A 14671-nucleotide genomic window follows, 5' to 3' on the forward strand; every position below is an offset into this window, starting at 1 on the left:
TTTTTTTTATTTTTTTATTTTTTTTAATTTATGTATGATAGTCACAGAGAGAGAGAGAGAGGCAGAGACACAGGCAGAGGGAGAAGCAGGCTCCATGCACCGGGAGCCTGATGTGGGATTCGATCCCGCGTCTCCAGGATCGTGCCTTGGGCCAAAGGCAGGCGCCAAACCGCTGCGCCACCCAGGGATCCCGGCTACTACAATTTAAAGAGAATGCACTACACAGGACATAGATTTCCCCCCAAAGGAATAAAAAGCGCACAGTCTATGTAACAATGTGACTGAATTAAATACTGCCAGTCAATTCAATAGGGGGAAAATCTAGACCATTGTTTGATTTTTAAGAGATCTATTATTTAGTCAAAGTGAAAAAGGTCCCATGATTGCACATGTAGACAAATCTTAACAAACAACTAAATTGACAATAACACTTGATTATACAAGTGACAGAAAGAATACCACAGCTGGGAGACCTGAATCTGACTGGTTGTGCAACATTAGGCAAATTATTTAACCCTTCTGGGAATTTTTGTTCCTCACCAGCAAAAAGGAACTGGATTAAATGACTTTCGAAGTCCTGCCTAAAACATAATCTATAATTCAGTACTGCTCAACTGCTGAGCACCATGCCCATATACATACAGCTATCAAACTATTAAAATTAAATGTCATGTGTCTAGGAGTCAATATTAGTAAATATCTGTTTGATATTTTTTTTTCTTTTCATTTCTATTTTCAAACATTTCTAGCCTTTTCTTTTTTTTAAAGATTTTATTTATTTGAGAGAGAGAGTATGAGTAGAGGGGAGGGGGAGGGGCAGAAGCAGACTCCCCACTAAGCAGAGAGCCTGATGTGGGGCTCAATCCCAGGACCCTGAGTCCATGACCTGAGCAGAAGGCAGATGCTTAACCGACTGAGCCACCCAGGTGCCCCCATTTTTGCCCTTTTCTTAAGAAAACAGCTTTACTGTGGACTATAACTCACATACCATTAAATTCACCCACTTGAAGTTGTACAATTCAATGGTTTTTAGTATACTCAGTATTGTGTAACCATCACTACAATCAATTATAGAATATTTTATCACCCCCCCAAAAAAAACCTTTTACCCTTTAACAGTCACATTCCATTTACCTTAACTTTCCTAGCCTTGAACAACCACTAATTTATTTTCTGTCTCTCTAGATTTGTCTATTTGGATATTTCATATAAATGGAAACAGAAAGGGGCGCCTAGGTGGCTCAGCTGGTTAACCGTCTCCCTTCGGTTCAGGTCATGATCCCAGGGTTCTAGGATCGAGCCTCGCATCGAGCTCCAGGTTCCTTGTGGAGCCTGCTTCTCCCTCTCCTTCTGCCTGCCATTCCCCCTGCTTGTGTTTTCTCTTTCCCTGTCAAATAAATACAATCTTTAAAAATAAATAAATAAATAAATGGAATCATACAGTATGTGGCCTTTTGTGTCTGGCTTCACTTAGCATAAATGTTTAAAAAGTTCATCCATTTCGGGATCCCTGGGTGGCGCAGCGGTTTGGCGCCTGCCTTTGGCCCAGGGCGCGATCCTGGAGACCCGGGATCGAATCCCACATCAGGCTCCCGGTGCATGGAGCCTGCTTCTCCCTCCGCCTGTGTCTCTGCCTCTTTCTCTCTCTCTGTGACTATCATAAATAAAAAAAAAAAAAAAAAAAAAAAAAAAAGTTCATCCATTTCATAACATGTTTTAGTACTTCATTTCTTCTTATTGTGGAATAATATTCTATTATATAGATATACTACATTTTTCTCATCCATTCATCAGTTGACAAACATCTAGGTTGTTTCCACTTTTTGGCTACTATGAATAATATTGCTATGAATATCTGTGTAACAAGTTTATGTGTAGACATATGTTTTCATTTCTCTTGGGTATATAGGTAGGAGTAGAACTGTTGAGTCATAAGGTAACTCCATGTTTACTCTTTTGAAGGTCTGCCAAACTACTTTCCAAAGCAGCTGGAACATTTTACACTCCTACCAGTATTGTACAGAAGTTCCAATTTCTTTACATTCTCACCAACACTTGTTATTATCTCTTTGATTACAGCCATCCTAGTATGAGTGACATCTGATAAAGTACTAAAGTGATTACTTTTGTGACTTTAACCAAGCCATCTAATCACTTTGAAATTCAACTTTCAGGGATCCCTGGGTGGCGCAGCGGTTTGGCGCCTGCCTTTGACCCAGGGCACGATCCTGGAGACCCGGGATCAAATCCCACATCAGGCTCCCGGTGCATGGAGCCTGCTTCTCCCTCCGCCTGTGTCTCTGCCTCTCTCTCTCTCTCTCTCTGTGACTATCATAAATAAAAAAAAATTATAAAAAAAAAAAAAGAAATTCAACTTTCTTGGGGTGCCTGGGTAGCTCAGTCGGTTGAGTGTCCAATTCTTGGTTTTGGCTCAGGTCATGATCTCATGGGTCATAGAATCAAGCCCTTTGTAGGGCTCTGCACTCAGCAAGGAGTCTGCTTGAAGAGTTTCTCCCTCTACCCCTCCTCCCAATCATGTTCTTTCTTAAATAAATCTTAAAAAAAGAAATTCAGCTTTCCCATCTGTAAAATAGAAATAATAAAATATTTCATAGAGTTCTTAAAGATGTTAATGAAAAATGGAGAAAAAATTTAGTACAGTATCCATCATAAAGTATTTAATAAATAGTTATTAATTATTATCATCAGATCCTCTGTCCTTTAGGAACTATCTAAATGAAAAAATAAAATACTCTTGCAGTGCCTGACTGGATCAATCAGTAGAGCATGAGACTCTTGGTCTTGGACTCATGAGTTTGACTCCCACATTGGGTGTAGAGAGTACTGTCTACAGGTATTACTAAATTTAAGTAATAACTGCCCAAAATGGCAGACACAATAAAGACACAAGATTTCAGAGAGGGATATCAGTAATGGATGAAGAGATTGGAAAAGTCCTGTCAGACACTTCACTAGTTTTTGAAAAATAAAATCAGCATAGCTGGGAAGGGCAAGAGGAGGTATAAACAGCACAAACGGGCCCAGATAAAAGAAGGAAAGAGCTCAGATATCCAAAAACAACAACAAAAGTTCTGTGCTTTTTCATTGCACAGTAAAATATCACACTTCGTAACAGTAAGAAATGTATCTGAATGGGTGGGATAGGGCCAGATCACAGAACAAAGACCTCTGAATTTTATCTTCCAAGTAACAGCAGTAGTCAAAAATTTACTGGAAAGGGAAACTATGAAATCTTTTAGAAAGATTAATCTGGCAGTAGAAGTAAAGACCTAAGGCCAAAAAACCTATTAAAAAGTTTTTTAAGATAGGACAAGGAGTAAAAACTGAGAGGAAAGGGCAGATGTAAGAAACATGGAGTAAGAAAAATCAAGCACTCGTTGGCTGAAGGGACAGTTATGAATATTCTGGAAATGACAACACACCTGGAACACAATCTGAAAATGACAACACATATTAGTAATCAAAACATTAATTCAAACTTACCCTCTGCAATATCTGAGCATGACGTGCCAATGGCTGTGTCCCCACTGTCAGCAACACTCGAACAGCGGCTAAAGCGACTCCGAAAAGCCTCTGAGATAACTGGGGTCTGCCATTCAGTCCCCAGGGAGCTGCCCTTTTGAATTACACCGGATCCTGAAACAAGTGGCATTTCCCATCTTTAGTGTGAACCAACTGATGTAACCTCACAAGACTGTTTAAATAAAACACTTAAACCTATGGAAAAAAATAGCATCACTCCACCCTTTTCTCTCTCCTATGCCTATTTCAGCTACTCTTAGTTAATTTTAAATGGAAACAGCATGAGAGCTGAGAAGTTCACAGACAGAAATAAGACTTACCAAGAAGCCAGGGATACAGGGATACTACATAAAAAACAATACTATCCAATAGTAGCCATCATTTTTTGAAACCTAGAAGCCACAATACTTTACCAACATGATTTCATCTACTTACTGAACAGTATTCATCATCACTGTTTTACAGAGGATAGAGCTGAGATTTGAACCCAATTTGTTTTGATTCCAATATCCACATTCTTTCCTCTCAGAGGATTTCTCAATAGGTGCTTCTGGCATAGTGGACATGACAATTCTTCAATGTGCAGTCTATACATGGCAGGATGGTTTTTTTTTTTTTTTTTTTAGTTTTTTTTTTTTTATTTATTTGTTAATGAGATACACAGAGAGAGACAGAGGCAGAGGGAGAAGGAGGCTCCATGCAGGGAGCCCTATGCGGGACTTGATCCTGGGACCGCAGGATCATGCTCTGGGCTGAAGGCAGACACTCAACTGCTGAGCCACCCAGGCATCCCTGCAGGATGGTTTAGCAACCCTGGTCCCTTATTAAATGCCAGAAGCAGTCCTAATCCTATCCCACCAACACAGTGACACCTGAAAATATCCTCACATATTTCCAAATGCTTCCTAGGGTAACACGCAGTCCAATTTCTCTTGAAAACCACTGTTTAGGGGCCTGCGTGGCTCAGTCTGTTAAGTGTCTGCCTTCGGCTCATCAGGATACAGGGGTCCTTGGGTCAAGCCCCACATAGGGCTCTGCTCCCCTCATTCATGTGCATGTGGGCGTGCTCTCAAATAAACAGAAGGGGGGTGGGGAGGGCACCAACCATTGCTTGGCTGAACTGGGGTACTGCGTGGGCAGGGTAATCCAGATCAAGGTAAGTCTTAAAAGTCAATCTGAAGAGTTTAAGACTTTGCAATGCAAAGAACCATTAAAATTTCTGATTGGGTAAGACAGATGAGATTCATTTAACTTTATTAGCTTACTACTTGAGGGCTAGTAGGTAGAAAAGTGTTCAATAAATACTTGGTTTACTTGTATTTATTGTTAAAAAACCACAATTTTTCTAGGCTGTTATCTGATGATCCATGTAAACAAACAGACAAGAAGGTGGCTACTTATCCATTTAAAGTGTCAGAGTTTGAGTTGAAATCAGAAAAGAAGGTTCTATAGACTCCTTGATTTGGTGGGAAGCAAATGATATTTAAACACAAATCACCTTATTCTCTTCTTCCAATTTTACTGCTTCTCCCATCTTTTTAACTCACTTTCTTCTAATTTTGCTACCCTGTGCATTTTACGGAAGGCACTCTTGGGGTCACAGTGGACTGCTTGATGTGAAAGAATCTACACATATGCAGCAATCGGTAATAACCTTTCACAGAAGACCTACCCAACAATCAGAGCTTCTGATCAGCATAAGAGCAGCTGGTGTTACTATCTGTACTAAGTATAACTCAAGGTAGAAGGAAAAAAAATTGATTCTTGATAAGTCTATATGGTGTTATCTCTCTAGTCAGTAGACAATTTGCCAGGTCTTTTGAAATAATAAAAATTGATTGAAGGCCTTTATTACCATCTTCCTGTCCTCTTACTTGTTAATAGTACTAATCTTCCATTCTTTACCAGTACTTTACTATCTGCTCACTCCATACATCAATTCTGAAGACATATTTAGTAAAATAAAAATGTATTTTGAGGGGCACCCAGCTGACTTAGTCGGTAGAGCACCTAACTCATAATCTGGGGTTGTTAGTTTGAGCCCCACATTGGGTGTAGAGATCACTTAAAACTTTCTACTTCCTATTTAAATATACCGTATCTACTTAATATGCTTATTGGGTGTATTTATTTACATATTTCTGTATTTATATATGTTTAATATATATACTTAATATATCCACAGAGCTTTCAAAATCTTGTCAATCCATCCTAAAGATAAATTCCCAAGTCTCCAGTGACAACATAACTGAGTCTGTTGGCATCCAAGAAGAATTCCAATCTTTGTGGGCCAGCAGATGACTGACCCACCCACAGGACTACAAAGACAACATAGAACACAGTAATTTATGCTGTGTTTTTCTGATTTCATTTGGAACTATGTTCCAAAGTCATTCTGTTCCTTCATGTGTCCTCCCCTCCCAATCAATCATGTGGTCTTGTTGGAAGCCATGTAGGACCAGAGATAAATAGTTGCTCTTTTAGAGAGGGCTGTTTTTCTACTCAATATAGCTTTATGTTATTTTTATTCTTTAAGTACCAGCATTTCAGTAAATGTTTTTGTGCGTAGTATTTCCTTTAAAGGAAATTTCAGTTATGAAATAACAGAGCAAAGGTCAGAAACTTAACCCAGAAAACTCTGACTACTCACCTGGTGAAGTGACATGAGAGATCCTCTCACTTGGGTATTTCTCCTGCATGGCCATCAACACTGTTTTTTGAGCCAACTGTAGAATGAAGGAATAACCAGTCAGATCTATCTTTTATTTTTTTATTTTTATTTTCTCAGATCTATCTTTTAATTCCTAATTCACTCCCATTCAACTGAAACTGTCAAAACCACACGCAATAGTCCTCCACGTGTTTTACTCTTAAATATATTTTTTAAGGTAAAGCAACTCCTAATACTCTATCCTACTTCTCTTCCTAAAATAAAGGACAGAAAACCTAAAACCAAATGGAGATTTCCAATACTGATCCTATAAGGTCCTAGAATTCCTCAATTGTTGCAAAAATTAAAAACAATTGGGATCCCTGGGTGGCTCAGCAGTTTAGCATCTGCCTTTGGCCCAGGGCGTGGTCCTGGAGTTCCAGGATTGAGTCCTGGAGTCCTGCCTGAGTCTCCCTCTGCCTGTGTCTATGCCTTTCTCTCTCTCTCTCTCTCTGTCTCTCATGAATAAATGAAATTTTAAAAAAGAAAAATAATACTTTTATTTTTTAAAAATACTTTGAGAGAGAGAGAGAGCACGAGAGGGGAGGAGCAGAGGGAGAGAAGCGGACTTCCCACGGAGCAAGAAGCCCAACTCAGGTCTCAATCCCAGGGCCCTGGAATTGTGACCTGAGCTGAAGGCAGACAGGTAACTGATTGAGCCACCCAGCCGCTTCATATTTCTTTTAATTAACAAACTTGGCCAAGGATTTTGTGAGCCATGAAAACAGGATGGGAGAGTAAGGCAAAGAAAGAACCAAATAACCAAACCAACAGAGAAGTATTATAACTTCAATTATGATTAACATAAATCTCCCAATTCTTCTAGTAATGGAAGTTAGTTATATGATACACAAATAGAATTCTTGATCATAAGCAGAACCCCAATTCTCAGCTGGGAACGTGAAGTTTTCCTCCCATTTCCCTACTTCTTAGAACATTTATATTTATTCTAATGGTAAGCTGTGAGAATTCAGCAGAAGTCTGATTTCTATCTGCGTAAACAAAAGCTTTAATTAACTGTAACTAACAGAAGCAAATACTAATAATATATTTGCATAGTACCTGAGAGTCACGGAAGTGGTTCAGTATATGCACTCAAGATCAGATAGTTTAGGCTTATTTAGATGACGAGGCATTTGGCTACCTTAAGAGAATCATAGTTACTCCCGCTGTTTACCCACGCTTCATTGAATTTCTTCCTTTGACATTCAGAGCACTGGCAGAAATCAGTTTAGGCTTAAAGTCTGACTTAATTAGCTGTGTAACCTTCGGCAAATTTCCTAATATCTTTGTATCTCAGTTCCTTCATATAAAAATAAGGATGGGGGTGCTTGGGTGGCTCAGTTGGTTGCATGTGACTTTTTTTTTTTTTAAGTTTTATTTATTTATGAAAGACAACAGAGAGAGAGAGAGAGAGAGAGAGAGGCAGAGACACAGCAGAGGGAGAAGCAGGCTCCATGCAGGGAGCCCGACATGGGACTCGATCCCAGGTGTCCAGGATCATGCCCTGAGCCACCCAGGCTGCCTGGATAGGTGACTCTTGATTTTGGCTCAGGTCATGGTGTCAGGATCGTGGACAGAGCCCCATGTTGGGCTCCTCACTCAGTGGGAAGTCTGCTTGAGATTCTCTCCCTCCACCCCTCCCAACTGCTTGTGGATATGCACTCACTCTCTCTCCCTCCTTCTCTCTCTCTTCAATAAATAAATATTAATAAAATAAAATAAAATAAAATAAAATAAAATAAAATAAAATAAAATAAAATAAAATAAAATGGAAATTAGGATAGGGCAGCCCAGGTGGCTCAGCAGTTTAGCGCCGCCTTTCAACCCAGGGTGTGATCCTGGAGACCGGGGATCCAGTCCCGCATTGGGTTCCCTGCACGGAGCCTGCTTTTCCCTCTGCCTGTGTCTCTGCCAATCTCTCTGTGTCTCTCTCATGAATAAATAAAATCTTTAAAAAAAAAAAAGAAAAGACAATGCAGATAGGAGCACCTATGTGACTGTCAGTTATGTGTCCCACTTTTTAAAGATTTTATTTATTGGGATCCCTGGGTGGCTCAGTGGTTTAGTGCCTGCCTTTGGCCCAGGGCGTGATCCTGGGGTCCCGGGATCGAGTCCCGCGTTATTTATTCATGAGAGACACAGAGACACAGAGACATAGGCAGGAAGAAAAGCAGGCTCCCCAGAGGGAGCCCAATGTGGGACTCGATCCCAGGACCCCAGAATCACAACCTGAGCCAAAGGCAGATGCTCACTCACTCAACCACTGAGCCACCCAGATGCCCATGTGTCCAACACTCTTGATCTCAGCTCAGGTCTTGATCTCGGGCTGTGAGTTCAAGCCCCATGTTGGGCTCTATGTGGGGTATGAAGCCTACTTAATCATCATCATCATCATCATCATCATCATCAAATGAGGATAAAGACAGGACCCAATTCATGCTAATTCATTTCTTTTTATTTATTTATTTATTTATTTATTTATTTTTTGCTAATTCATTTAGAATTAACTCACAATAGTGTCTGACACACATTGAGTCCTTAATTATGTTATTATTTCTTGGCAGTTTACATCAATAAAAAGTGGCATATGGGGGGGTCTCTGGAAGATAAAGTATGAATTTAGAAACTGAATTTATAAGAGCCCCCAAAGAGTTTGGGACAAACTCAGTTGATAGATCACAATTCTTAGAGGAGAAATCCAACTTTGGTAAGAAAACAGAGGAGATATATATGTATCTATATCTATAAATTCTCTCTCTATATATAATTTCTCTAATGTGCTTTACTGACCTCTAGAGTTTTCTCTTAGTAACAACAACCCAAACCCTAATTCACTGCATCTACAACAGAAATGGTACCATCCCCTGAAATCCCAGGTCTTCACATAGTGGGTAAGAGAGGATTATTCAGTCAAAGCTTCAATTTATGGCTATTAACAGTTAGTGTGTTAATGGTAACACAGAAGGATTAGATTGTCTACCTAGTAGTGATATCAAAATCCTTTTCTTCACACATTTCTTTAAGGCATAACAAAATGATAGTAGGTCCATTGGATTCTGAGACCTTTCCAAATTCAGATGAGTTGAAAATAGGATGAGAAAAGAACTCAGTTAAGCAGAGTTACTCTATAACTCAGCAATTCCACTCTTAAGAATATGTTCAAGAGAAATAAAAATATGTTCACACAAAATTTTGTACATGAATGTTCAGAGCAGCATTATTGATAAACCAAAAGGTAAAAAAACCTCAAATGTCCATCAACTGATAAATAAATTCCATTTATGTGAAATGTCTAGAACTAGCAAATCCAGATAGACAGTAGATTAGTGGTTGCCAAGGACTAAGAGGAGGTGGGTGGGGGAATCGGGAATGACTGCTAATGGATATGGGGTTTCTTTCCAGGATGATGAAAATCTCCTGATATTAGATAGCAGTGGTGCTAAAAAAAAAAAAAAAAAAGTGGTGGTGCTGCACAACCGTGTGAATGTACTAAAACCACTGAACTGTACACATATAAAATTGAATCTTATTGTACATTAATTTTGCCTCAAAAAAAAAAAACTCTCAAAAGAAGTAAAACAGTATGGAGGAGATAATTTTTTTTCTTAAGTAGACTCCACGCCCAGCCACGCCAGCACGGGGCCCGAACCCATAAACCTGAAATCAAGACTGAGCCAAGACCAAGGGTCAAACACTTAACCGACTGAGCCACCCAGGCGCCCCGGAAGAGATAATTTTTGAAGTCCTACAAAGTTCACAAGTAAATGAGGTACTGGTACAAGTTTTTAGGACCATTTGAAGGATATAAAGATTTCTTGAGATAAAAGTGAGAGAAATGAATTGTAATACAAATAATCAATTATACAGCCAAGAAAGGTAGGAGTGAATGGAAGCAGACAGAAAAAAAAGCACCCAACATTGATGGTTTATATCTTCAAAGCCTTTTAAATTACCAAAGTATTCATTCAACAAATTTAACATATGTTGAGTACTTATTTCCTACGAAGCACTGTGCTAAACACTCTATAGGTATAATGTCTTATGTTTAATGCTCACATCAAACCTGTGAAGCAGATACTATTATGACCCTTATTTTATGGATGAAAAAAATGAAGATTTAGAGAGGTGAAGGCCATATAGCTAGGAAGAGACTTCAAAGCCAGGACTGTGCTCTAATGTTATACAGTCTAGTCAGCATTCTTGTGTGACAAAAAGAAATAAAGTAAGTTACCAAGGTACCATAAATTGGGAGTTTCTGCTTCAGACACAGCCAGAGCTGCAAGCCCTAAAGAAGTTAGGGGCAGGAGAGCTCATACGATTTCTTCACGTTGCCCTTTGGTCACCACCCAGGCCCTATTTCCCAAGCTGCCACCCAAGACTTAGGCTTCAACTGTTACAAGTATTTCTCCCCTTAAAGAATTATAATCTTAGGATGGAACGTCACACTTGGCAGCTGCTAAGAACCACATAAAGACTGTGGAGGATTTGAAGGGATACACAGCTGACAAAAGCACATTAAGAATCTCACACCAAAAAAAAAAAAAAAAAAAGAATCTCACACCATCACACTATTTTCATGACCTTGATCTTTCATTAAACCAGACCCAAAGAAAGAGAAAACCCTGCCAAGAAGTTGCCTTTACAAAGTCCTGATACATACAAGGCCACCAGACTATTATAAAACCTACAAGGGGGGATCCCTGGGTGGCGCAGCGGTTTGGCGCCTGCCTTTGGCCCAGGGCGCGATCCTGGAGACCCGGGATCGAATCCCACATCAGGCTCCTGGTGCATGGAGCCTGCTTCTCCCTCCGCCTGTGTCTCTGCCTCTCTCTCCCTCTCTCTCTCTCTGTGACTATCATAAATAAATAAATAATTTAAAAAAAAATAAATAAATAAAGCCTACAAGGCCTAAGGGCAGGTAGTGAGGCATGGTTATCTTAATCATCCTGGTGGTATCATCACCCCTCCCTACCTAGCACACAGTATTCATCAATCAAAATTTACTGAGGGCCTACTATTTGCCTGCCTCTGTACCATGTACTTTTACTGCTTTAAAAGACAAACGGGGTTCTGATCCTCCTATTTTATCCTGATGAGGTGCTGAACACCCTCTATTGAACAAACTCAATATAACCCACTAAACTTGTGGTTCATCCAAAGCACCAGTTCCTCCTTGTCTAGAGCAGGGTTCCTCAATCTAGATGCTCCTGACGTTTTAGGTCAAAGAAGTTTTTGCTGGGCGGGGGTGGGGGAGTGCTGTCCTGCACACAGTTGGATGTGTAGCAGCAGCCCTGATTTCTACCCACTAGACACCAGGCGTAATCTCTGAGTTGTGGCAACTAAAACTGTCTCCTGACACTATCAGATATCCCGTGTGGAGCAAAGTCGGCTCGGAAACTCCAGCCCAGTGCGTTCACAAGAGCTGTCTCCCCAACCGTCCCTATTCATCCTGTAACCCTCCACCCCCAACTTCCCTTCCTTAGGGAGGGCTCCCTGCCGTCCGTCTCCCACTACACTGGCGCCTTGTGCCTAGGGCCGGGTTCTCCGGGCCACACCACTGAGGGTTAACCTAGCCGTCACCGGCTTCACGTCTACTCTTCTCCCCGGATCCTCTGCTCCGCGAAGGCAAGCAACGTGCTTCCCGCCGTACCCCCGCCCCGGCGACTGGCACAGGGCCTACCCTTTACAAAGGTAAAGCAACTGCTGTGGAGTGAACCGCGGAGGAAGCCCGGCGAAAAGGGCGGGGAGGCGACCGAGTCGCGAGGGGGCGTGTGCGGGGCGTTATTTTAGGAAGCCCAGAGGGTGAGACCCAGAGGGGACGCTTTAGCGGCTCTGCGCATGCGCTCCGCTCTCCCGCGGCCCCCGAAGAAGGGTAGGTCATGAGTGTCTGGGCTCCTCCGGTGCTCCCCAAGGCGGGGCGGGCTCTACCAGCCCGACAAGGGTTCCCCAGGGGAGGAGGACTTACGTGGGGCCGAAAACGGGCAGCGAAATCCCTCACCCAGGGACGCTGACTGCAGCCACCACGTCAGCCGCGGGCGGCGGTTCAGTCACCCAGCTCCCCTAACAGCCGTTACACGCCCGCCGGGCCGCGCGCCTGAGAGCGCGCGCCGCCCCGCCCCCGCCCCTTTCTGACGCCCGCGGCCAATCAGGAGTCGGGCCGCGCCGATGTCCCGCCCCTGCACGCTGCGCTCGCCACCGGGAGCGGACGGATCTCTCTGCGCATGACCCCGCAGCTCCTCGGAGCCTTCTCTGGAGCCCCAGCCCGGGTCTCGCCTGTGGGCGGAGCTCTCGTCTCTCGGGTCTGCAGTGACTCGCCGGGCTTGGGCTGGAGGCCAGGGAAAATCATTCGGGAACACCCCCCCACACACACACACACACCGCCTCACCCTTCTCTCATTCCCCTGTCAGTCCTCCTACCTGAAATGAAGCAGGGGGTTGGGTTGTGGTCCCGAGTTAGGGTGTGACCTGGGTCACTGCCTTGTCAGTGTTAGGGCTCAGTCTGTGGCTGGGATCAGGGCTAGCGCTGGTTGGGTCAGACAGTAACCAGCGCTCGGGTTGAAGGGTAACTAACAGATCGATCTTGCCTCCCTACCCAAACTCGGTCTCCAGGAAAAGTACTAAGTTCGTTTGCGTTCATATATACTTAAGAATCAGACTGGGGAATTGTTAAAAGGAGGAACAAAGACATGAGCCAAAGTAGTGAAAAATTCCAGGTTTCTGGAAACCTGACTTGAGGGGGAGAGGCATTAAAAAGTTGTAGGATTTCTTAACTCTGAAGAACTGGGCTTAAAGAGAGTTAATTACTGGATGAAATTCACTCTATAGTTAGGACTCCGGGGACGTGCTCCAAAATTCTATTCCCGGCCCCCGGCCTCATATAACATTTTAAGGTAAAAATATAGAAGGCATAGAATAGGTTTAATGGATAATGAACCTAGGTATGATGTGATGGATGCATTTAGGGGATATTCTCTGAAATTAGGACCAAACACTTTTGTTAAAACAAATGGTAAGAATAAGTATCTAGGGATCCCTGGGTGGCGCAGCGGTTTGGCGCCTGCCTTTGGCTCAGGGGGCCATCCTGGAGACCTGGGATCGAATCCCACGTCGGGCTCCCGGTGCATGGAGCCTGCTTCTCCCTCTGCCTATGTCTCTGCCTCTCTCTCTCACTGTGTGCCTATCATAAATATAAAAAAAAATTTAAAAAAAAGAATGAGTATCTAAATGAATAAACTTGTGGACTAATGGGTAGGAAGTAGACTGGTGATGGAAACATCTACTTGACTGCTTCTATTTCTTTTGTTAAAAACTTCTGTGAAGAGAGAAAGCAGGGGCATGTAGTGGACTGAGAAGAGCAGGGAGGATTTGAAGAGCTGTTGCAGAGAATGGAAGACAAACCTGACTGGAAACATAGTGGAAGTGCTAAGATTTAAATTTACAAATGGCAAATAGTGCATTTGTACAGTTTTCTCCAGTGAATTTTTTAAAAGATTTTATTTTTAAGTAATCTCTACAACAATGTGGAGCTCAAACTCACAACCTGATCAAGAGTTGCATACTGGGGATCCCTGGGTGGCTCAGCGATTTAGCACCGGCCTTTGGCCCAGGGCGTGATCCTGGAGTCCCGGGATGGAGTCCCACATCAGGCTCCCTGCATGGAGCCTGCTTCTCCCTCTGCCTGTGTCTCTGCCTCTCTCTCTCTTTCTCTGTGTATCTCATGAATAAATAAATCTTAAAAAAAAAAAAAAAAAGAGTTGCATACTCCACCGACTGAGCCAAACCAGCCATGTGACCCAGATATCTGTATTTTATTTTTTTTTTATTTTTTTTTATTTTTTTTTTCTAAATAGGATCTCTAGGGAAGTGGATTTATTATTTGGAAAATCTTCGAATTAAGAAGCTATCAATGGACATGATTTTCTGAATACAAGCCATCATTGTTTGTTTGTTTGTTTGTTTTTAATTTTTATTTATTTATGATAGTCACAGAGAGAGAGAGAGAGAGAGAGAGAGAGAGAGAGGCAGAGACACAGGCAGAGGGAGAAGCAGGCTCCATGCACCGGGAGCCCGACGTGGGATTCGATCCCGGGTCTCCAGGATCGCGCCCTGGGCCAAAGGCAGGCGCCAAACCGCTGCGCCACCCAGGGATCCCCGATATCTGTATTTTAAAAGTAACTCTGTTATTTTCAAATTTGAAATACTACTAATTTTCAAGTGTGAATGAATCTTCATATTTTAATAAAGATTTGGTGTTCATTTCAGAGAATATTCACAATCAATTTTTAGGTAAGAAATAGTTTTAAGTCTTAAGTTATTTTATTATTTTAAAAAGACTTGCTGTAAGGGGCACCTGCATGGTTCAGTCCATTGTCTGTCTCTCTCTCTCTTTTTTTTAAATTTAATTTTATTTTTTCC

The 14671-nt window shown here is 42.0% G+C and overlaps 1 protein-coding gene across 1 annotated transcript in view; it reads right to left on the bottom strand.

The window, feature by feature from the left end:
* The window catches only part of CEP85 (centrosomal protein 85), a 37001-nt gene extending 24654 nt beyond the window's left edge, over positions 1 to 12347 (bottom strand). The window contains exons 1-3 of the mRNA XM_041767151.1: positions 12222 to 12347; positions 6194 to 6269; positions 3505 to 3657 (exon numbers count right to left, since the gene is read on the bottom strand). Coding sequence (XP_041623085.1) covers positions 3505 to 3657; positions 6194 to 6248 — 208 coding nt within the window. The 5' untranslated portion in view covers positions 6249 to 6269; positions 12222 to 12347. The remainder of the gene's footprint in view (positions 1 to 3504; positions 3658 to 6193; positions 6270 to 12221) is intronic.
* Positions 12348 to 14671: the final 2324 nt, after the last annotated feature.

The sequence above is a fragment of the Vulpes lagopus genome, chromosome 8 (assembly GCF_018345385.1).
Source record: "Vulpes lagopus strain Blue_001 chromosome 8, ASM1834538v1, whole genome shotgun sequence".
In the NCBI taxonomy this organism is placed as follows: domain Eukaryota; kingdom Metazoa; phylum Chordata; class Mammalia; order Carnivora; family Canidae; genus Vulpes; species Vulpes lagopus.